The sequence below is a fragment of the Dasypus novemcinctus genome, chromosome 26, assembly GCF_030445035.2.
Source record: "Dasypus novemcinctus isolate mDasNov1 chromosome 26, mDasNov1.1.hap2, whole genome shotgun sequence".
NCBI lineage: Eukaryota > Metazoa > Chordata > Mammalia > Cingulata > Dasypodidae > Dasypus > Dasypus novemcinctus.
In genome coordinates, this window is record NC_080698.1 from 5735769 (window position 1) to 5759660 (window position 23892).

The window sequence follows — 23892 nt, forward strand, 5'->3', positions numbered from 1 at the left end:
TAATATGCACACTCCTAGCTGAATTAATTCCAAGGTGTAGTGTAGCTTTTGCAGTGCTTGTGAGTGAGATGCTTTATGTTTTTCAGTTGCTGGGTGCTGGGTTGTACGGCAGTCAGTGATTTTGGCATGCCAGCTGAGGGGGGTACGACTCACCCTGTGCGCCAGACACAAGCTGAGGCTGCCAGCGATGCTGCTGACGGCCAGCGGCCGTGGGTGCGCTCCACGCGGGCCACATGGGTCAGCCCCCGGGGCTGCACCTGCCTCTGGAGCACCGGGCCTGGTAGCGACATTCGCCAGACGCCCTGGGTGTTCGGACAGACCTGGGGTGGTGGCCCGGCACGCTGCGCCGTCGGATGACCAGGCCTCTCCGCTGAGGCCGGGGCTCTGGTGCCTCCCGCGGGGCACGCTGCCCCTGCACAGCCTTCTTGGTGGGCCGTGTGCCCGGGCTCTCCGGGAGGTCCCCAGCACAGCGCACCCCAGGGAAGGAGCCGAGACGTCCGCCGTCAGGTTTAGTTCCACCTAGTGGAAGAGGTTCGGGCCGCGCCGCTCGCTCTCCTCCAACAGCCTCTCCTGACGCGGTGGCAAGGGCGGCGGGGGCACCGGCTGGCACCGCACGTCCTGCTTCGCGACGGGCTTTCGGATCGGGGGTGATGATGACGTTTACTCGTGTGCGGGCAGAGTCAAGAGCCAATCCGGCTTAAGAGCAGGAGGTCAAAGGGCAACTCGACGAGGGCCACGGGCGGCCAGACCCACTAGGTCACGTCTGTGGCGTCGCCGGGTCGCCTCCTCCGCGGCTGGAAACTCCCCGCCGGGCCCTGGAGCACCCGCACCCCCACGGCCTCAGGGGCAGGACCACCATCCCGGCACCCGGAGCCGCAGGGCCACTCCCTGGAGCGTCAGGACCGCGGGACGCCCCCGCCAGGAGGTGCCACCTCAGCCCAGGACTCGGGTGTCCCGGGGGCACAGCCGGGGGCCTGCTGGGAGCCCACCGCCGCCTCTGGGGGCAGCTCTTCCCCGCTGCGGGCAGGGAGCACGGGGGGGCTGGTGGCTTTTCCGGCCGTGCTGGGCGTGGTGACACGTGGGGCCGCCCGCGGGCCCAGGGGCCAGGGCTGGGAGCCCGGGAGACTGCGCGTCTTCCCCTGCCACACTCTAGTCACCTCGAGGCTGTGGGCGTCGTGGACCCAGCTCCTCCACAGCGCTCTCCCCAGGGCGGGCTGAGGGTCCCGGGGTCGGCGGGTGACCCAGGGCTGCTCCGGCCCTCGAGGATGGTGCTGATGGGCTCAGGGGCCCCTGTGGGGGAGGACGGACAGCCCCCTTCTCTCCAGCCGCTCCCTCGAGCCCTGTCCACCCCAGTCCCAGCCAGACACCTCACGGCTGCCCTCCAGCACCTCCTCCAGGCAGCCCTCCGCACCAGCCCGACATGCCACTGGATGGTGTGCCTTTGTGGCACCGCCCCGGATGTGGCCCTCCACTGGTTTGCGACTTTCTGAGCCCCTTGTTTCTCCTCCTTTTCTGCCCTCCCACTGCCCAGGAAATAAAATTTACCTTAGGACCCAGGAATGAAGCTGCCCTCGGGCCTTCCAGTGAGCCGCCGGCCCGGCGCAGAGGGGCAGGCTGCGGCGGGGGTGCCCGCTTGGCTGCCTCACGACAGGCGGCCCTTCCCGGCCTTCGGGGTAAAGACCAGCCTGAGGGGGCTCCCGCTTGGAGGCGCGTGCCCGCCCCCCATCTCGCCTCACCAGGGCTGGACCCACGGGGCCGGGGGCCGGGGCAGGTGCTGGCAGGTGCCCCGGGAGGCGGCGCTGGCCCCCCACTGGCCCCGGCTCTTCCCCAGGCTCGGCTAGTCCTCCGAGGGTAGAGGCCCACCCAGGGGGGGCTCCGAAGCCGGGGCGAGGCCCCTGAGCTCTTCACGCGGGCGCAGCAGCGGCCTCTGCCCCGAGCAGGGCCCTGCCAGGGGGAGCGTCTCCGGGCAAGGGGGTCTCGTGCCCACCGAAAGCCCTTCCCCGTCAGCTCACGCTCCCTCCCTCGTGCTCTGCCCCCTAGAGCTTGCCCACATGCGCGATATGCTTTTCGTGAGCCCCTGACCACTTCGAGGTGACCGTGGGTCACCGGTGGCATCTTTTCACGTGAACAAGCTTTCAGGCTTCCGGTGCTGGCTGCCACGGGGGCACTTGAGCAGCCACGGGATGCTTGCCATTCCCCAGGCCAGTGGGCCAGGCTTCTTTTCCCCACGCCCTGTTCAGGACGTGCAGTGCCCCTAACTGGACAGCACCCAGGAGGGACACGCGGGGTGCAGGAGGCTTAGTGTGCATGTCACTTGCGTGGCATTTCAGGACGGAGCGTGTAGCTCAGTCTCCTTCCCCGGAGGCCGTCCAGCTGGGGATGGGCTCCAAAGTAGAAAGGCCCCAGGCCTGGTGGCTCGCGGCCCAAATGCCCACCTCCCTGGCATGCAGTGGGCGTCCACTAAATGCTTATTGCATGAAAGGCGATTACAGCCCTTGGCTGGAGGTAGCACATGGGACAGGCAGAGAGGCCCTCCCTGAGCACCCGCACGCCCGCGCGTTCCGGAAGGCCTGGAGGCCGTCGAGCACGCTGCCCAGGCCGAGGGCCCTGGCCGCCGCGGCGGGCACAGCGCTTTACTCCAGGAGAGGGCGAGGCCCGCGCCAGCCTCCCCTGCAGGGCCTCAGCCCCGGCACGCAGCCGCGCTTCTTCAGGTGAGGCTCCGCAGGAGAACGCTGCGCTGTCACCGGCCACCGTGTCCCTGGGCTCGGCAGCTTCTGTCCACACCCCAGTCCTGGCTGCGGGCGGGACACCTCCAGCCCCGCGGGGAGCCGAGCGAGAAGATGGCGCTGGGTGGGGGCTGGCGGTGCCTCTGCGTCTGGGCCCGGCTGGCCCCAGGGCGGCGGTGTCAACTCCCGAGCGCAGAGGCCTGCGGCGCTGCCCATGTCCGACCTCGGCCCAGGGACGCATCATCAGCAGACCGGGCCAGCGCCCTGTCCTCCTGCCGCGGCTGCCGTGGGGAACGCCAGGGGCTGGCGCAGCTCTCCGCGACGTGTGGCGCCTCCCGGGCACGATCCAGCGTGTGGCCCCCAGGGCCGCCTTTGGACGGGTGGGGAGCAGGGGCCCCGCAGCCAGCGCACCTCGCTCTGGAGCCGGGCTGGCCCTGTCCACATGCAGGGTGATGGCCTTGGTGCCACCTGGGGCCCCCACGGCATCAGCAGCTCACACTAAAGCTGACGTGGCCTAGAAAATACGCCTGCGCCCGGGAGGGGAGGGCCGCCTGCCTGTCCTGGGGTCGCCCCTCGCAAAGCGCCGGACAGAGCTGGCTTGGGGAACAGACCCCTCTGGGAAATTCTCCCCAGGCCCCGCTGGGTCATCGGTTGTCACCAGAGGGGCTCTGATGGAGTCCCCACCCTCCCGTGGGACGCGGCTCCCTTCCCTTTCCCACGTTCACCAACGCCCCTTTCTCAGGGGCTGCGTCTCCAAGCTCTGACCTTGACCCCCGATTCGCTGGGCTCCAGGCCTAGGGGCCGGGTCCCACGCCCTCCACCCCGGAGCCGGAAGGGACCCCGGAGCAGGCCTTGCATGGCAGGCTGCCTTGGCGCTCCCGCCCTCCTCCCAGTCCGGTGCCACCCGATACCAGGGCGAGACCGCGGCTGGGGTCAGTGGAGCCGGTTCTTGGTCAGGCTGGGACACAGGGCCTTCTGGACTCTGTGAGCAGCGCAAGAGCCCCTCCCAGGCTTGGACCTTCCAGGGTGGTCACAGACACCTGGGGCTTCGCGTGGGGTGACCTAAGGTCCGGCCCATCCTGGGGTGTGGGGCGGGCAGGTGTCTGTTAGGCTGCCGGCCCTGCTCACCACCTTCCTTCCAGGAGACAAGACGGCGCCATCGTGGAAGAGCTGGCCTTCCTCCGGGGGCAGGTCCCTGGCCAGCTCTGCCTGTGTGGGGTGCCACCTTCTCCCCAGGAGGGAAGGGTATATTAAGTTCTCATGGGGGGGCGCAGTCTCCTGGGGCTCGACCTCGGTCCTCCCCCACCTCCCTGTGGACGGGGGGGTGACCACAAGGCAGGGCAGTTCCAAGCTGACTCAGTGAAGATTCCAGTGTCTACGCATGGGCGCTGATTTTTGGCACCACTGACACAACTCAGGGCTGCTTCCGACCGGGTGTCTCCCGCACGGGTGCGCATCTGGCCTAGGGTCAGGGGTCCTCCTTCAAACCCAGCCCCACCCCCTGACGGGAGCCGAGTGGCCGTGTCTTTCCGTGGCTTTGGGCTGCGGGGAGGGGCCCTTTCCGGGGAGCAGCGGGGACCCCTGCAGCCTCTCCAGGTGGTCTCTCCCGATGTCAAGGTCCAAAACCAGGTCCCTGAGGCCAGCCCCCCGGCCTTCCGTCGTGGCACCACAGCCTTGGTTTTCAAAAGCCAGGGAGGCAGGCACCCCAAGGAAGGTCAGGGCCGAGTTCTTTTCGGCCCCCGAGCTGCCCCTTTGCTGGGCGGAGGCCGCGAAGGCCGCCTGTCTCGGAGGCTGGTTCCTGGCCCCGAGGGTCAGACTCTTCTTAGGGGAGCTCGGAGGAAGTCCCTCAGCTTCCCCAGCCGTGTCAGGCCACCCGGCGCCCCAGCGCTGGCCCAGCGTGGAGATCTCGAGGGAGAGGGGAGCGCGTCCGACCCGGGAGCCCCGGGGGCCACAGCCGCAGCACCGAGGGTGACGGGGACTCTGCCCGGCGCGCGCCCGCCGGCGGCCTCTACTCGTCTATCACCTCCACGGAGTCCTCCTCCTCCTTCTCCTCCTCCAGCTGCTCCTCCGTCCTCTCGGTGTTGTCGATGTCCGACAGCGATGCCGCGCGCCGCACCAAGTCCTTGTCACCGGGGACCTCGGGCTGACACGGCCGGGAGAAGGGGTTGAGCCAGTTGAGGGACAGGCTCCCGCCAAAGGTGTCCTCGACAGCCTTCCAGCTGCCCGCCCGCTGCCGGGGCTGATTCTTCCGTTTGAGGCGCTCAATGGTCTGCAGGGACAATGGGGACAGAGGGTCAGCGCAGCACGGGCTGTGCACCCCCACCCCCCAGCCCCGGGCCGGCAGAGCCGGGAGGCCTGGAACAGGCGGGCCCGGGGGGGCCCTCAGAGGGCCGGTGGGGGCGTGGGGGTGGCGCGGAGAACAGCAAGCAGGGCCTTCGCATGGAACTGGCTTGTGCCCCCCGCCCGCCCCAGCCCTCCCTCTCTCTCCTTCTGGGCACAGGCAGGCCGTCAGTGGTATCACAGGCTACCCATCCACGGAGACCCTCCAAATGTCCTGGGCCATCCCCGCGGGTAGGCGCAGCAAACTTAGCATGAGGAAGGATGACGGGGAGAGGGGGTGCGCAGGAAACAAACAGCATGCAGGCGGGGGGCGGGTGTGTGCGGCCAGCCAACGTGCAGCGGGCGGCGCAGGGGGGCGGCGCAGGGGGCGGCGCAGGCCTGGCCATGCACTGGATGCACCTGGGCCTCTCCTGAGCGGCCCACTCACCTGCCTCTGGGTGCTGGCCGCGACTCACCCGCCAGGCCACAGAAAGAGGGTGAGGGGGCAGGAAAAAGCTCAGAGGAGTTGAAGGCACAGCGAGGCCAGCTCTCCAGGCCCACCACACCCTCCAGGGAGGCGTCCGACTCCCCAGGGGGCCCCACCTTCTCCATCGCTTCCGGAAGTCAAGGGGATTTGCTGTTGGGTCTGCCAGGCTCATGTGAACCCACCTTGGAAAGACCCCTGGGTCCCTGGTTCTGGGGAGCCTCTTCTTTTCCACACAAGATCCTTATGTAACTGGTATAATCCTTTTTGGTAGGCAGAAAGGGAAACTGAGGCACATATACAGAGATCTGACTGTTCCCTGGGCCATTCTCCAGCACTCTTTCTTCCCATATGCATCTCAGAGGTTTAAGAGTCTTGGCTTTAAAAAATTATAGGTTAAAGGTGCTTATTGATCACAAAAGGAAGAACAGTATCTTTACAGGGGTGAGACCTCGCACATACCACCTCAGCCGAGTGATCAAATCAACACCACCCACGACAAGACGTGGCGATGCCACATGCCCTCGGCCGTGCACCTCAGCGATGTTCTGCCAACGCCCTCGGTCTAATCCCGAGAGCGCGTGAGGCAGGCCATCCCGCAGCCCTCCTCCTCAGGGGCGCCTTGCATGTACCCCTCAACCGAGGGGTCAGGCCACCTCCGCCGCATCGCCGCTCCCTCCCACGCTTCCCAGCCGTTTCTTACCAAAAGCACGGCCTCAGCCTAATCACAGGAGCATCATGCACCCCACCTTGAAGGACACGCGACAGAATGCCTGGCCTTTACTCTTCCAAAGGGTCAAGGCCTGACAAAAATGTTTCGGAACTGGACAGAGGAGGTGGTTGCATCAATGTACCAAATGCCACTAAACCACACACTTTAAAATGGGTGTTTTTATGAAATGTGAATTTCACCTCAGAAAGGACAAGGGTCAAGGCCATGAAAGTCAAAGACTGAAGCTGGATTGGAAGAGACTAAGGAGACATGATGCCACTGATGCGATGTGGGCTCCTGGAACAGAAAGGACATTAGTGGGACAAGTGGAGAAAATCGAATAAGAAATGCGGATTAGTTAATGGTATTGCAGCAATATTAATTTCTCGTTTTTGTTTTTGTTTTTGGTATTTGTTCATGGTTATGTAAGATGTTCACATTTGGCACAGCTAGATTCAAGAGTGTTTGGAAAACATTTTGCATTATTTTTGCAACATTGTTCTAAATCCAAAATTATTTCACAATAAAAAGTTAAAAAAATAAAAAATAATCTTAGATACAGATTTATGCAATACAAACATGAATACATGGGAAGCGGATGTGGCTCAACTGATAGAGCATCCACCTACCACATGGGAGGTTCAGGGTTCAAACCCCGGGCCTCCTTGACCCGTGTGGAGCTGGCCCATGCACAGTGCTGATGCACACAAGGAGTGCCCTGCCACGCAGGGGTGTCCCCTGCATAGGGGAGCCCCAAACACAAGCTATGCGCCCCACAAGGAGAGCCGCCCCATGTAAAAAAAAAGTGCAGCCTGCCCAGGAGTGACGCCGCACACACGGAGAGCTGACGCAGTAAGATGATGCAACAAAAAGAGACACAGATTCCTGGTGCTGCTGAGAATGCAAGCGGACACAAAACACACAGTGAATGGATACAAGAGAGCAGACAACAGTGGCGGGGGGCGGGGGGAAGAGGGGTGAAGGGGAAGAGAAATAAAATAAGTCTTAAAAAAAATTGTATCCTAAAATTAAAAACAAAACAAAACCAAAAAACATGAATACAGAATTAAAATAATGAAAAGCTGGAAAATACCAACATGTCCAATAATTGATGGCTAAGTAAATTGTTATGTAAAACAGAACACTATGCAGATATTGAAAATAGAGTTTACAGAGATTTTATCTGATTTTGGAAGATCCTGTCTGTACCCATGACATTATCATGGCACTCTTACCTTTGGAGTGGGATTTTAGGTGATTTGTATTTTTTTTTTTATGATTTCTTTTTCCCACCCCCTTGTTGTTTACACTTGCTGTGTCTCTATGTTTTTCTTGTTTCTTTAGGAGGCACTGGGAACTGAACCCAGATTCCCAATATGGGAGGCAGGCACCTAATCACTTGAGCCACCTCTGTTCCCTGCTTTATCGTGTCTGTCATTTTATTTTTCTTCTTGTGTCTCTTGCTGTGTCAGCTTGCTGCGCCTGCCCATAGCATCAGCTTGCTGTCTTGTTTTTCTTCAGGAGGCCCTGGGAACCTCCACTCCCTGCTTTGTTGTGTTTTTCATGTTTTTCTTCTTTTGTCTCTTGTGTAATTTGTATTTACTTCTGCAGACTTTGCACACATTCCAAGTTTTCTTGAGCAGTTCCTACTTTTATAATAATGAAAAAAAAAAAGCTGTTTTGAAAACGGCCCTTGTCAACACAGGTCTCGGGAAACCTCATGTGGGTCATCTTGAGGATGCCGTGTGGGCCCCAACTGGCCCCTTGCCAGGCTGCCCTTTTCAGGAGGTGCAGCAAAGGCCCACGGAGGTGACTTGCTCTGGGGATCCCACGCCCTCTTCTGGGTTGGTGGTACCACCCTGTTGAGAGGTGCAGGGAGCCAGGACATTGCCAGGTGGCAGACGCAACGCCCCAGTGCCCCAGGACGAAGGCTCCCGCACAAGCTCAGGCTGTCCCGTGCCCCACCTCACCGGAAAGCCAGGTCCCGTGCAGGCCGGAGCACACCTGCCCTTCTGGTACTTGGCCAGACAACAGAGTCCCTACTGCAGGGGTTGCATACCTTTTATTTAAAAATTTTTTTAAGAAGTTTATTTTGTACTTTTAATAACTGAAAATATAAACAAAAACTAAAAAGAAAACAGCTGAATAAAAACATACATTTCCCAATTAAATGTACTGGATACCTATACATTTTTTCCTGAATCGCACAATATGTTTATATTTGGTTCATGGTAATGCAATCACATAGCATTTGTCCTTTTGTGTCCGGCTTTCTTCGTTTACCATAATGTCCTCAGGTTCATCCATGTTGTCATATGCTTTACGACTTCATTTCTTCTTACAGCTGCATAATATTCCATCGTGTGACTAGACCACAGCTTATCCATTTGTCTGTTGATGGACACCTGGGTTGTTTCCAGCTTTTGGAATCGTGAACACTGCTGCTATGAACATCAGCACGCAGTGTCTGCTCGTGTCCCTGCTCTCAGTTCTTCTGGGTATATACCCAGAAGTGGGGTTGCATACCTTTTAATTGCAAACCCACAAGAGGAAATACTTCCCCCTGGCAACCCAGCACCCACACCCACGTTTCATGAGACAGTCCTTATCCTACAATGTGCAATGCATTTCCTTTCCTATTTCTTCAAGAAAGTGCAATAAAATAATCTCCCGAATCACGAACGGTTGTGACCCATGAAAGCACAGCTGGACATACTGAAGCCAAACCATGTGTAGACATCACGCTTGTAGTGACATTCGTCACTCTAATCCTCGCACCCACCTCATCTTGTGATGGAGATGAACATTCCAAAATTCCACAGTTAGAAAACTGAGGCCCAGGGAAGCTCGGGCCCAAGGTCGTACAGGTGGTAAGGGGCTGAGCAGGGATTCGAACACAGACCGAGGCCGGGGCGGCCACCAGCACCCGGGCGGCCTCCGTTGCAGGAGCTCCGGGCATGCTTTATGTCCTTGTTAGAGCATGTGCCTCCCCCAGGGCTTTCTGGCAAGCACCGCTGTGCTCTTGGTTCCTCCGTGGACCGGCGTCGTCAGCTCGTGTGTGGACAGAGGGCTCCCGGGGCCACTTGGCTTTCTAGGGCAGTTACGCTGCGCGAGCCAGAGACTACTTTTCCTTGGGAGAAAGGCTGGAGGAATGAAGGCTTTAGGTATGGAGGGTAGACTGGTGAGTGGCTTGACTAAGTTCATTCTCTTCTAGAAGGCGACTGTTAGGCCTGACATGTTTGGGCTCCTAAAATGCCACTGGCTCCAGATGGCTCAACGGCCGCCAGCCCCTCCTGGAGGCCCCAGCTCTGCCCCCCCTCTCCCTCTGGGTGGGTTCTTCACCCAGTGAGCACAAGATCCAGAGACTGGTCAGACTGGCGCGATGCACGAGGGGGCTCGGGCGGGCGAACAACTGGGCTCCCTTCAAACGGACCGTGGTCACCTGCTCAGCGTTCGTCCACTGGAAGGCCGAGGGTGACGAGGGGAGGAGCTCAGCGGTCTCTCCTGGCAGGAGCACCTGTGGCCTCCCGGCCAGCACCACTCCGAGCCCAGCAGTACAGGACCCACCGGGGCGACGCCTGTGAGCCCCAAGATTCTCAAACCCGAGTGTCCGTCAGAACTGCCTGGAGGGCTGCTCAAACTGCCTGCTGCGCCCCACTCCCGGGTGGACTTGGCAGGTCGGGGGGAGGCTGGAGAATGTGCTTTTCTAACAAGCTCCCAGGTGGTGCCGGTGCTTCTGGAAGCTTCCTTTGAGACCCTTCCACCCACCTGCAGCGCAGGCCCTGCGGGGTTCCAGCAGTCCTCCTCTCTCCACGTTTCTCCGCCGTTTAAGGATCCCTCCTGGGTCGAGGCCCCGCTCTTCTGCTGGGGGGCCGCCCTTTACGCTGACGCAGTCCAGGTTTTGAAACGAGAAACCGAGGGTCCACTAACGTGGGCTTTTAAAGGGAGGGATTTCCATGTGGTGCTAACCTCACAAGGGTGGCTAGTAAGTGTCCGGGAACTTGCCTCACCTGACAATTTTTGGCAACAAGGTGGTGAATTTTAACTGAGTGGCCCAGCCAGAATGGGCAGAAGCTGGTAAGACAAGGCGCCTCGCTCTGGGCTCCCGCAAGGAGGAAGGGTCGCAGTGGTGAGACGGTCTACCCACGGGCACACGCGCACACGCGTTTACACCCGGATCCACCGTGTGTGCACCTCGGCACCAAGCCCGTGCAAACAGGCGGTGACTTGTCTGACCTGAGCCTCCTGCAGGTCCAGCCTGGGTGCCGTGAGCACAGACCTCAGCTGACGGGTGGAAAGGAAGCCGGGGGCCGCGTGAGGCCTCTCTGTCGCTCCACTGCCCCAAAGTCCACCTTCGGAAAGGCGGCTCCTATTGGCTCCTTTGCCCGTGAGGCCATCATCCACAGCTGGCAGGACTCTTATGCCGAAGAGAAGCTGGCGCTGCGCTGCAGCAGGGACGTCCGGTCACGATACGGAGGCAGTGAGGAGAGCGCAGGGAGGCCGTCTCTTCCCGGGTGCTCGTGGGCCAGAGTCAAGCACGCACGGGGCCGCGACAGCCCGCTCCTCGGCCACTGTGCCCGGTCTCCACCTGGTGGAGGAGGAAAGGCGCTGGGGGCCTTGGGACATCCCGCCTCCTGTGAGTGCAGCATTCGGGGTGGCTGCGAGCTGGGAAGTCATTCCTTCTGCGAAGGGCTGGTACAAACCCAGAGGTAAAATCACCCGGGATGGCTGCGGGAGCCTCTCTCTCTGGGAAAGACACGCACAGCGTGCTCAGGTTGAAGGGTGACTCGGCTTAAGGCTCGTACAGCCTGAGCCCTCTGTGCTGCGTTCCTGAGACTGCACGAGGAAGGGGCCGGCCGGGGCTCCTCTCAGGGCGCCTGGGAAGACGGACTATTTCAAGGGCATCCAAACACTCAGAGAACCATTTCCCAAGCCCAGTGTCTCTTCCTCAGCAGCAGGTGAGGGCTGCAGCACGGCCTGTGCGAGCGCGAACCTGGAGGCCGGGGAGCAGGGCCAGAATCTCCTAAATTCCAGAGCCCTTTCAACACAACCACACTTCTCTGATACACCGAAGTCAACTCTGAATTTTTTGGAAGCATGTGGAGAACAAATGCTACAAACATGTGGATCTAAAAACTGGATCTAAAAATAGCACTTTAAAACCATTTAGACTCTCTGGTTTGGAGCATAAATAACACAGCAGAGGTGAGGACGAGTTAATTCATGCAGAAAAGGCTGCAGAGCTCTCGGTTAAACCTCTGAGGGGACACCCTTCTCGGCTCTCATCTGCAAGGCCGGGGAACTGCGCTTCCCTCCGGCTGCCGCCGCCCCCTCCCCACCCTGCGGCAGTGGACTCCGCAGGCTTCAGATGAGAGCCCACCAACACGAGGGATGCAGAAGATCCAAGAGGGCACGCAGGGCCTTGTCCAAAGAGGAGCCATAATGGTCCTGGAAACCGGCAAAAGCCTCGTTCGAGAGAGGAAGCAGACACCCACGAAGAACGAAACACGCCTGGACAGAACCCTCCCGCCGACCGTGGGCCAGCTGCTCTCCCTCCAGGGAGACCACCAGAGAGGGCAGAGCTAAGGCAGGACAGGTTTCAGAAAAATTTTATTGCATTTTGTTTCCACGTGGAAGCACGGACAGACTTGAAACGATGCAGCATGTTCCACTCACTTTTCTGAAAAATCACATATGGCTAGATTAATTTTCTCCCTGCCCAGAACCGGACTTAATAAACCTTATCCCCCACCCCCACCCTTTTTAAAAGCTTTTTAAAAAGGAGGTTTGTGCCAAGTGCTTAACCTAACAAAAAAAACAACAAAAAAACCACCAAGGTGTGCGAGCTCACAGCCGGTTGGTGCTGGGTGCTCCTGCGAGGGGCCTGCCGCACCCCACCAACTGCCTTCCTGCTCCTGCAGGCCCCTCTTCCTCTCTCAAGAGACTGGACACAACAAAACCCTTCCCAATGGAGACGCTATCAGGCCTCGGTGCCAGAGGCTCGGCCACGTCTGTTTGTGGCGTGGAGTGGCGCGGCCACGTGTCGACACTGGGGACAGGGCGGGCCCTGCACGGAGGCCAGCAGGCAGGCAAGCGGCCAGCCCAATGACAGCCTCCGGGCTGAAACATGGCAAGACGTGGGAATGTGCACATGTATGGGTCTAAAACATCTGAAAGTGAACCCACTGTAGAGATTTCTAAAATAGAGCTGGCGGCTCTGGGGTCCCCGACGCCCACTGCACATGGCATTAACTGGCCACCTGGTGCCTGGCTGGAGAAGGGTGGTGGGTGGGGTGAGAAGGAGGAGCAGCAAAGAAAAGTGGAGATCGCTTGGACCTGCGTACTTTGTTTTCCCTGCTTTTGATTGTGTAAGGCATTTTGAACTGGAAAAATTTCTTTCCTCCACACTCTTCCAAATAATCAGAGGGAATATATTTGCTGATTCAGAATACAAATAAGATCCCTTTCAGCCCTGCCCCGACCCCAAGTTCGCACCACACGTCCCAACCCATCAGGTACAAGGCAGGCAATTGACGTCATGAATGACGAGGCAAACCAGTCCAGCTGGGGGATGAGGCCGCAGTGTCCAGGGCCCCTGGGGCAGCTCCAGCCCTGGTCCTGCCCCTCTGTGCTCAGGGGGAAGGGTCCATCTTCAGTGAGGTTTCAAGTCCCATCCAGGAGCCTGCCCCTCCCTGCTGGGCCGCGGAGCCACGGCCCTCCGGCTCTCCTAGTGTCCACAACTGGACGTCTGGGACCAGTTTGTCCACGCGCCAGCGTCACGTCTCAGTCAGCAGAAGCGGGCGCCCAACACAGCCCCTGTCCACAAGTCACGCCAGACAGACAGCAGGACGGAAACCAGAGGTGAGAGTGGTGATATGAAAAGGAAAAGAAGAGCAGCTTCCGTCACCAAAAAATAGAAAGGATGATCTGTTAAAAATAAAACATGGGGCTTTTTTTTTTCTCTGCAATGTTCAGCCATTTTGCTTGAGATATTAAAAAAAACTGAGAGTAGTTGCTTTGCTTTCTCGGTTTAGACATTCATGAGCACGGCTCGGCCGGCGGTGCTGGGCTGCGGTCTGTGCTGGGGGGCAGTGGTGCCCGGGTCCCTCAGACCACGTACTGGTAGGGGTCTGCCTTCCCTTGGTCTGGCGTGGCAAAGGGGCTGGCCCAGCCTAGAGAAAACGGGTGGCCAAAAACGGCTTTCATGTTCATCCACTTTGTTTTTTTAGCCCATCTTCTCTCTTCCTTTTTCAATTGTTCTATTCCCTGAAAACAAGAACAGTCACACTTTGAGTCAAGCACTTTATTGCTGTGGTTTTTTGGGGCGGGATGTCCATTAGCTTGAGGTGAATGGAGTCATGCTTCCTTTTTAAGGTGATCTTTAAAGCTATCTAGGTAATCATTTTTTTTTCTTGTTCTCTCTTTTTAATGAAAAGCTATTTTAAAAGTAGAATAGTTTGTTTTTGGCAGGCACACACATTTATGAGTCCCCTCAAGAAGGGAATGAGAAGCAAGCGCCACAGGCCCCTACGCCACCAGCGCCAAGCCTGCGCCTTCTGCTCAGCTAAGGAGGCCGGGTACCAGGCGCCCTCACCTGCGGTCTGGAGGGGCGGCTGGCCTCGTGCGGGGCCATGGATGCGGGGCCGTGAAGGCTCGGGTGAAAGAAGATGCCCAGAGCCGGCAGGGGGCCGACAACACGCTAACCAGAGACCGTCTTTAATTGGGGAGAGGTTCATAGGGAGTGTGACGCTACTATGACCACTTTGCAGACAAAAAAAGACCCAACAAAACCCTAATAAATCCAACGACTGCTCTGGCGCTGCCAGTCTTGCCAGCCTGGGAGGTCAGGAAGCACGCGCTGCGCGGGCTGGCGAGACACCAACTGAGAGGCTGGCGGGGTGGGAAGCCGGCACAGAGGAGGAGGGAGAGAGGAGCGCGGGTTAGAGGGGCGCCCGGGCAGAGCGGTCAGCCTCAGAGTGACAGGCCTTCCTAGCGGCCCCCGGGGAGAAGCAAGAACGGACGCCAGCATGGCAGCGGTCAGGGCCCACGCCTCGCCTCGCTAGTCTCAAGGAGAAAAAGGGGCCCTCCCCTTCTCGGCACTTCAGGTGGCACCTCTGGCTGCCAGGGCAGCTGCACCCGGCTGCCGGGGTCTCTGGTGAGGAGGGGTCCACGTGGTAGCTGGCAGAGGAGCAGGGGCCGCCCAGCGGGAGTCCTCTGCACAGCTGGCGAGGGGGCGCCCTGGGGCTCCCTCCCTCCTCCAGGAGGGCCTGTGCTGCCCCACGCGTGGCAGCAGTGGGGGGCCTGCCAGTCTTCCACAGAGAAGCTGCTCCGTTCACCGCTGGGTGAGCAGCTGGGTCCACACCGGTGCTACTGCTGTCACAGAAACTGACGCAACGATGCTACTTCTTACCATAAAAGACGACTTGCTGAGAGTCCCCGACCTTCTCAACAGTCAGGCGTTCCCGCAGGTGCAGGCGCCGGGGCCCTGGCAGCATATCCTTCTCTGCCCATGGGGTGGGGGGAGGACTCCGCCCCCCTAGGGCCGCCCTCCAGGGTGTCTGCGCAGGCCCCACCGCCGGCCTGCTGAGCTCTGCCTGGGGAGGCCAGCGGTGTGCACGCTCAGCCTCGGCTCCAGTCCTCCCGCCTCCTCCAGGCCCCAAGCCCAAAGGGGAAGAGACGCCCACGTCCCAGCCTGGGCCGGCCGCCCTGACGCTCTGGATACTTCAGCAGGGTGAGGAGGTGGCGGCAGTGGCACCAGGGGAGTGCGTTCCACCCCGAGAGGGAGCTGCAGGTCTGACGGGGGAGGCAGGTGGGCTGGGAGGGAGCAAAGGCTGGAAGGCAACGGAGCTGGGCCGGGGCCTGGAGGCCGGGCGAGAGCTCGTTCCCCACTGCTCATACTGTCACCTCTTCTGGCATGGTCAGCGCCCCCTTGGCAGACCACCCTAACTCCAGGCCTGTGGTCTCCAGACTGACAGGTGCAGCGCGGTGTGTGACAGTCACCGGGTCAAGATGGAGGGGCTCCGGGCCGAGGGAACCTTCCAGCCAGGGCAGCTGGGCCAGCACCGGGTGGGGGCTCGTGTGCACAGGCAGAGGATCCGGGACCCTGGCGCACCCAGGTCTGGCCTGCGCGCGGCCTCCCAGCAGCCCCTGCCCGGTGCCCCAAGCCCGGCTGTGGAGGGGGCGGGCGCCGCTTACCGTCTCGTCCGTGCAGATGGAGTGCACCTGGGTCCCGAACATCACTGATGTGAATATGAGGAAGAGCAGCCCCTCAAAGCACAGCAGGATGAGCAGGATCACCGTGGTGGGTGGGGAGAAGGAGCTGCACTCTGCAAGGGACGGGACACGCGCTCGCGGGCCGCCCACCGCGCCCGCCTGCCTGCAGCCTCGTGGGTGTCCCGTCTCTGGCCTCGACCACCCTGCCCCCTCGGGCTCTGGCTGCCCGAGCACCCCCTCGGGGAAGAGCCCGGGGCCTCCCTTTCTGAACTCTCGTCCCCCCCCCGCTCACTGCCCCTTTTCTTGGCCAGAAGGTAATGTCTGCACCGCGGAGCCCAGCGCAGTGCCTGCCCGCGGAAGGACACAGTGATGACTCTGACCGAGGTGTGAGGGGACAGGTCATGAACCGATGACACTGCAGGGAGGCTCCTTGCCGCAGACAGCAGAGCGCAGGCTGCGCAGGTGGAGAGGTCTCAGTCCAGCCCTCGGGTGGCCACAGTTGTCTGGGCGTTCCTGCGTCATTCTGCTGGTGAACGCTAAGGTCCTCCCGCTAACACCTAGGCCTGGCCGAGCCATTCCTGTAACACCCTTGTGGAGTAACCTGCTGCTTTCTGAGCTTATCTGAACCCTGCCTCAATCGCCACACTCCAGCGTCACAGGGGCAGGGACTTGGCTTTGCGCACAGCGGGAAGAGTGCCTGACAATAAGGGAACCTGGGCAAGAGGTTTGCGCTTTCTGGGCGTGAGGTCTCCTTTCCTGTAACGTAGAAAGGGCTGTCCCCTCGACTTGAGGAGTCAGGAGCTCACACGGGCCAGGCCAGGCCAAGGCACAGCACAGGTCTGTGGGGGCCTGGCCCCTCCCAGGGCTCCTCCTGAGGGGTCGCCCAGCTCCTTGGCTGCCTCAGCTGCCCCAGCGCTGGAGCTGGAGCCGGAGCCCAGCGCTGCGGCCTTTCTCCATCCCTGTGTGTTTGCAAGGGGCCTTCCTCTCCTGGGCTGGGGGTTCTGGGGAGAAAAGAACTAGAACCAAACAAATGTGGAACTACCTCCCTTCCCTTCCTGAAACATCAACTCAGAGTGTCCTCCCCCTGGTGGAGAGCCCCTTGGCCTCCCATGGCAAGCAGCGCTGAGCAGTGACGTTCTTAATTGTCACATGCAGTCAACTCTCGGGCCTCCAAGTGGGGCCCGCCTGCCCCTTCCCAGCCTCGCTTCCATGGGAACAGGGTGCCACAGGAGCCTTGACCAAAGATGGCCAGAGCACAGCTGGGGAGATCTGGGCCCCAAAGCCTGCCAGGCCAAGGTCTGAAGCGCAGCCCCTCCTTGGCTGCGTGGCCCCGGGGAATGCGCTCAGCTGCTGGGAGCCTGGTTTTTGTCATCTGCAAAGTGCAAGCTTGACATAAGGGCCAAATGAGGCCCTGTCAGGAAGCTCTTCATGGCGTGCCTGGCTCCCAGCACCATTCCAAGGACAGACATTTTGCAGCCTTGACGGGCTGGGTTACTCCTGTCACTGCTGGGAGTCTCTTGGCCCAAGGATTGGTGGGTGGCGTTTGTGATGATAAAATGTCCTTAGACTACTCGATCAAGTTGCCAAGGCCACCTCTGGAGTTGAAACGCATTTGGAGGGTCTCGCAGGGTGCAAGTACTTTCAGAATGCCCACCGAGTGATCACGGAACGTGCTGGAGACCTATCCAGCTGTGCAGACACCCCCTCTCGTCACCCTCCCTCTTTCCTCCCCACCTTCACCAGTCTGAAGCCCCTCTCTGGCTCATGCCAGAACCGTGGTACTCGTGAAGACGGTGAGACATGGGTTTCCCTCCCTCTAGGGCATGTCGAGACGGGAAGAGCTAGGGGTGGGGGAGGCAGGCAGAGTAGGACAGGGCAGATGGGGCAATGAGCACAGGCCCAGCAGCCTCTTCATGTCTGACTGGGAGCTAAATATATTATCCTTTTCCCAATCTCAAGAGTTCTGGGGGAAAAATAATAGCAAGAAATTGCTTTGCAAAGAAGTTGACCTATGTGCAGGAAAAGCAAAACTTCCAGAAGATGATGAAATGAGCAGGGGGACCCATTGTGGGGAAAACAGTGGACACGTGACTTTCCTGGGCAAGACGCCTGACTCAGTGGGTGTGTGAGGCGCTAGCCTGCACGGGGCCTCTCTTACTCACAGTGTCTACTATTTTCCTCAGCCTTTGAGCCATCTTCTCACATTTGCTCACTAAATGGGATACTTTTAAAGTAGGGAGAACTTGTCTACAATCTTTTTTTTTTTTTTTTTACAATCTTAATGTAAAGGATAACTGTCAGTATAAGCAGTTTAAAAACCACTACCACGAAAATTGAGCAAACTCCCCATCCTGGAGAGAAAGTTAAAAATGCAGACTAGGCAAAACTGGAATAAAGAGACCTCTGACTAAAGGGCCTCATTTGAAGATACACAAACCCCAGGTCTCTGCTCCCAGGACTCTCCTCCCTGCTGGGGGCCTGCACTTTCCGTGGGTGTGCTCAGTCCAGGGCTCTGCCCAGCTCACTACTTTACCTGTTGAACTGACTTTAAGGGGCTGCTTTTTTTCATGAAGAGAGATTCGGGCCTCTGCTGTTCCTTCCCTGGTGACGCCGTAGATTTGCAGGATATCTAGTAAGACGAGGGTGGCCCTGGCACCAGGAAGGGGACTAAGTCCCCTGGCTCACAACCCCAGCCCGGAGCAGGGAGGGGCCCTGGTGCATACTCACTCGTCCAGTCTTCTTCGAAGCAGTGCAGGAAGTGGAACCCCACCATGATGAGGGCGTGCAGGGAGATGAGCGCTATGTACATCTGGAAGAGGAAAGCAGTGCAGGCGCCCGTGTCACGAGACTCTCCGCCTGGGCAGGTTTGGGGGCGGGGGCACGTGGAAACCCCCCTGAGCAAACTCAGCACCTGGGGATTCCCCAGCTCCCCGGCCCCCAGCCCCCAGCTCCAGGCCTGACGCTGCCTCTGACGGCCCCCGCCCTCGCCCCGGCCTTCCCACCAAATACCCTCCAGCTGCCCACAGCGGAGGGAGGCTCTGCGGTCACCACCAAAAGCCTTCTTTGGCTACAAAGGTCCAGCACTGGTGACGGGAGCCCAGAGCAGAGCACCTGCTTAGAGCCGACCAGCTCGAACCAGACCGCCAAGTCCTCGAGGGAAGGGCTTGGGTGCAGCATGGGCTGGGCCAGGGAGGGCTGGGGTGGGAGTGGAGGGCTCCGAGACCAGGCAGTACTGGGTACGGCAGCAAAGAGCACTGCGAGGGCTGAGAATGCCCCAAGAACAAGGCGCCCCACTGCTCCGTGGAGGAAGGGGCAGCTCCCGAGGTGACTTACTGTAAACAGGACGAAGTACTTCTGGTTGTTCTCGCCAACGCAGTTGTTGACCCAGGGACAGTGGTGGTCCATCTTCCGAATGCACCGCTTACAGACACTGAAACGGCCACAAATGAGGCAGTCAGGGGCCTGTCGTGGTGGCGGGAGGCTGGGCAGGCGTCCAGCAGGCGGGAGGGCCCACGGAGGAGCCCAGGGCCCGCGGCTCCAGGCCCGCCCCTCGGAAAGGACTTCCCGGCCCTGCGCCTGCTCTGCTGGGCCGGGGGAAGCGTCTGCAAGGGGCTGGGGAGGCAGGGGCTTGGAGCCCCGGGCCCCTGGCTTTAGCACACAGGTAGGATGGCGGTGGCACGGCTAAGAGGCTGTGCTCCCGAGGGGCACTGACCTTAGAACTGCGCTCACCAAGAAAAGAGTCAAAAACGACTGTGGGCGTGGGATGCGGAGAACAGCCACTCCTAACCCTACTAGGCCAAAGCCCGAGGGCCGCGGGACTCCCCCTTGCAGCCAGGGGTAAAGCCTGCTCCTCAGGGCGCCCCAGGCAGGCGCTCCCAGGCCCTGCCACCTTCCTGCTCCACAGAAAGCCCCGCTTGGCTGAAAAAAGCAGGAAGCCACGGCGCCTAACTGCAGCGCAGGCCATCTTGGTAACTGCCATATTACGTGTTATTGGGTAATTTCTGGGCTGAGAATGCAAGCTTACTTGATAGAGAACTTCCCTCCACCTTTTTTCTTCTTCTGACACCACAAAGGAAGAGTGTGGAAAAGGAGAACAGGAACAGTGGAGGGGGAGGGGTGGGGTATATGGGACCCCCTCCCCATATTTTTGATGTAACATTTATATAATCTAAAGCTTCCTGAAAAATAATAATAAAAAAAGAGTACAAGACTAACGAGGGCTTACAAGCAGCTGTTTTCCAAAGCTCAAGTTCAGAACCACCCATCAGCCAATAGGTGTGCTTATCAAAAGTTGTTCTCTCATTTCATTAATATAGGGCTCCCTGAGGTTTATCTTGGGGCATTATTTGTTCAGAACAGTTTCAAATCCTATAAATACAGGCTTAGAAACAAGACCTAGGTTTCTTGTTTGCTTTTTGTAAACCTTCCTTTGTTCTCTGCTGAGCCTCGACAGCGCAGGTCTGCTTTATCCCGGGTTCTGAAGCGCGTGGGGGCACTGGCAGGAGTGGGCCTCCGTGTCCTGCTGAGACAAGGGGCTGACGGACACAGGGGCAGGGCAGGGCGCGCTTCTGGGGCTGGGGGTGAGCTGGTCCCTGGGACTCCAGGACGGGGAAGCACAGGCCGTTCGGAGGGAGCTCCGCAGCGGGGTCCACGGCCGACGCCGGGCCGCAGGGCTCACCCCCCCGAGGAGGAGGGGTGCGTGTCAGAGGCAAGGCAGCCCTGGGTCTGAGCCCCCAACTTCCCAGCTGAGCTACCCGTCAAACCGGCAGAACTCTAAGCCTCGGGTGCCCTATGGTACGAAACAGAAGGAGCAGACGCTGGGCCTGGCTCCGAGGAGGGGACAATTCACCCTGGTGTCCCCGCTCCGTCCCCCACAATGCCAGAGCCTCTGCTAACGTGGGCACATCGGGCAAGGGCACAGCTCAGACGCTGCCCTGGCTCTAGAATCTCCCTAGGGGCGGTGGAGGGGATGTGGAGGGAAATGACCAGAAAGCCCGGACCGGCCAGGCTGCTTCCCAGCTCATCCTCTCTCCACAGATACGTGAAATTAAAACATGCTTTTAAATTGGCAACACTTTCAAAAGTACAGACAAGGAGATAGTGAAGAGGAGCTGCTCCGGGCCTCCCAGCCCCCGCCCCCGGGCTCCCCCTGCCACACGCTGCAGCCCATTTCCTGCGTGCCCGCCCCAGACAGTGGGCCCGGGGCTCTGCAGCCCCGCCCTGTCTGAGAGCACCTGCGCCAGGCAGAGGAGCAGTTTCTCATCCATCCGCTCTTATTTCCGAGAGAATTTCAAGTGGGTGCTCCAGGCAGTGCTCGTTCAGTGGCAGGGAGGTGCCAAGTGGCTCGAGAGCCTCAGAGAGCTGCCCAAGCGTGTAGCTGAGGCTCACGGCCAGGCCCTCCCTGCGCCCCCCAGCCCCTCTGAGGACTAAGGTGTGAACGCAGGGAAGCTCGGGCTTCACAAAGGCCGAGTCACGCCGGGCAGTTAGAAATACACACATCCTCCAGAGAGAAGGGAAGAAGTGAGAGCCTTGACTGCTGGTCCCAAACATTGGGCCCTGAGTTTCTTGTGTTTAGAGACATGAAATGCCAATTTAGGTAGAAAATGTGCTTTTAAAAATTTCTCGGGAAGTGGATGTGACTCAAGCAGTTGGGCACCCGCCTCCCACACAGGACGTCCTGGGTTCAGTTCCTAGTCCCTCCTAAAGAAGACAAACGAGGAGTGGACAATGAGCAAAAACAATGAGCAGACAATGAGCAAACAGACAAGGGAGCCATCCAGGGGGAAAATTTTTTCTCTTCTTAAGCAGCTCTAGAAAAATTTAAATACCTTCCCCCATCTACCTGAACTGGTTTTCTATGAACCTAATCTTAGGAGTTTACTCTTTGTTCTTAGTTCCTAGAAGGACGATAACCAGAACTTCCCAGTTCTATTCCCAGAAAGTCAGCAATAAGATCACACCTCAGCAGAGTCACAGAATGGTGCTGGGAGCACCTTCCAGAGCAGGAAGCCGGCAGCTTCCCTGGGATGAGAGGCTAGGAACTGGACATCAAACAGTTTTGCACATAGGAGATAGGACAGGCTTAATAAATTTGCTACATCCCTGTCAGGAGACCCTTTAGGAACGTTTCAGTCACCCCCAGATGGCAGGGATGCACCCCTCAGCGTCCCTTGGTCGCCCTATAAGCCCCCCAGCCCTTTCTCATGGGAACTGGTCTGGGGAGGGTCCCCCGTCCTTGCTTGTGCTCTCATGGTAAGTCCCCTTCTCCCTGGGAGACGGGTCTCTGCCTTGAGGCACCGCATGGGGTGGGCCCTCCCACTGGGAACAGCCGTGCTTCCGAGACCCCCGGGGCACTTCTCTCCCTGGTGTAAGGAGCTGCCAGAGCCAGCTCCTGGGCCAAGTGGCAGCACAGTGAGGGGAGGGCTGCCAGGAGACCCACCGTGGCTGGACGTGCTGCTTAGAGGCCACTTGCCTGGGCTGCCCGAACCCTGGCTGGGGGACTCCGGGCTGGGCTGGAGGACGCCCAGGGTGGGGACCCTCCAGGCACCCCCGCCCTGCTCTTTCACCCCAGGCACCGTCTGTGCCAAGAGGAAGAAGGGTGGGCCTCCGTCGCCTGCCGCCTCCCCACCCCCCCACGCCTGCTGACCCCCTCCCGGGACTCTACCTGCTCAGAGCCAGCAAGCTCCTACTACCCGCTGCGTGCCCACGAAGGCTCGCGGTTCCCGCAGACCAGGGTCCTGCCGGGGCTTCTCCCAACACCTGCAGGGACCGTCCCCTGCCTGGGCTGTGGATGTCCCACCCCGGGCCCTTTCTCCGCTCTTCTCACCGGAGGCTCCGAGGTGCCCCCATACACCTTCCCTCAGCCTCCCCCTTGGAGATGACTGCTCCTCCCTTCCCGCTCCGCCCGGCGCTGCCTCCAGGGTCTCGGGTGGAGACCGTGGGCTGGCGTGCGCCCAGGCTGGCTGCGCATCTGAGCGCGCAGAACCAGCCAGTCAAAAGCCCAAAAGCCTAAGTGAGCTTCTTTGGGTGTCCCTGGCTTCGAGGTTCTGCTGCCCCTTCTGGGCCTCAGGTCACTGGTTAGAAGCAGGGTCTTCTCCCGCGTCCTCCAGTTCCCCCACCATCCTCTCAGGCCCCGGAGCCCAGCTCGGAGCCCAACTCGACCAGCCACAGCGCAAACGTCCAGGGTCTCGAGGGCCTGTGAGCGCCCCCGGGGGCAGGAGGCCCTTCCCGGAGGCACAAGGCCCTTCCTGGAGGAGCTGGGTGACGGCCCCCCAGGACACAGCTGTCCTCCCTGGGGATGCTCTCTCTGCGGCAGCACACCCTGTGCCGGGACCCTCAGGCAGGAGTGCCTGGGCAGGGCCACGTGGAAGCCCTCATGGCAGCCAGAGCCGAGGGCCTCACCCGCAACCTCTCCTGCAGGCAGGCTCTGATACCCCTCAGGGAAAGAGGAAGGCTGGGACACAAGCTCCACCACGCCCGCCCGCTGGGATGCCTCCCAGGGGACAGAAGAAAAGAGCCAGCAGGTCCCAAAGGGGCCCTGGGGGCACAGAGGTCTTCATTTCACACCTCATCAGCTGTGATGGAAACTGTAGGCAGAAAAGCCATCTAGGCTACTTCCTGGCCCAGCCTGGAAGTTCCTTCAGGCAAGGGAGTGCGGGTGCTGAGGACAGAAGGGCTCTGTGGCTGGCAGGGCGGTGCGCAAGGCCAGGGCCCACTGTGAGGGCTGGCGAAGAGCCCGGCTTCACGGCAATCACCCCGAACTGCCAGGGCGCTGTGAGCACCAAGTGAGATAATCAACATAAAGACACCGTTCAAGAACAGCACAGCAATCATAAAATTATAAAAATCACCAGAATCATGCCCACCGCCCCCGGAGCCGGCTGCTGGGCGTGTACATGCGTCGGTGTGTGGGGTGCGGGGGGGAGGCGCTGTCAGGGTCAGAGGTCTGCACCGCCTCGTGCAAGAAGAGCCCACGGCAGCAGCTAACCCTGTGGTGCCCACAGGAGCAGACGCGGCTCTCCCCGCAGAACTTCCGGCGCTCCCACGGCCTTGTGAACTGGAAGCCAGGAGGGGAGCAGGCTGGGGTTCCAGAGCACCTCGTTGCCAGGAAGGCAGCGGACATACCACAGAAACCAAGGAGCTGGGTCTAGACACACGCGTGTGCACACAGCGCAGGACGTGCGCCAGCTTTCTCTAAGCAGGGGCTGGCCTCTCGGCTCCACCAACCACACGCCACCCCAGCTCTGCCCGGTGTGCTGGGGCGGCACTCGAGGAAGAGGGCAGGTCGGTTCCCATGCCAAGCCGGGGGTCCCCCGACGGCGTGGGCCACGGCATGCCACCCCGAAGCAGCCGCGGTCAGCACACGCTTCCCAGGCAGGAGCAGGCAAGCACGGGCGTCCTCACTCGAGCCCACCCCAGCCCGCAGCGCCCGCTCTGCT

At 60.0% G+C, this 23892-nt stretch overlaps 1 protein-coding gene across 6 annotated transcripts in view; it reads right to left on the reverse strand.

Moving 5' to 3' along the window:
* Nucleotides 1-4092: 4092 nt before the first annotated feature.
* The window catches only part of ZDHHC3 (zinc finger DHHC-type palmitoyltransferase 3), a 61434-nt gene continuing 41634 nt past the window's right edge, over nucleotides 4093-23892 (reverse strand). For 2 of the 6 annotated variants that reach the window (XM_004476770.5, XM_071212008.1), the window contains exons 4-8: nucleotides 18788-18884; nucleotides 18182-18263; nucleotides 17988-18083; nucleotides 15437-15567; nucleotides 4093-4995 (exon numbers count right to left, since the gene is read on the reverse strand). In XM_004476770.5, the coding sequence (XP_004476827.2) occupies nucleotides 4735-4995; nucleotides 15437-15567; nucleotides 17988-18083; nucleotides 18182-18263; nucleotides 18788-18884 (667 nt within the window). In that variant the 3' untranslated portion in view covers nucleotides 4093-4734. Of the gene's footprint in view, nucleotides 4996-11834; nucleotides 13508-14651; nucleotides 14836-15436; nucleotides 15568-17987; nucleotides 18084-18181; nucleotides 18264-18787; nucleotides 18885-23892 lie in introns of those variants that run through there. The other 4 variants (XM_004476771.5, XM_004476773.5, XM_004476772.5 and 1 more) reach the window with 4 other exon arrangements.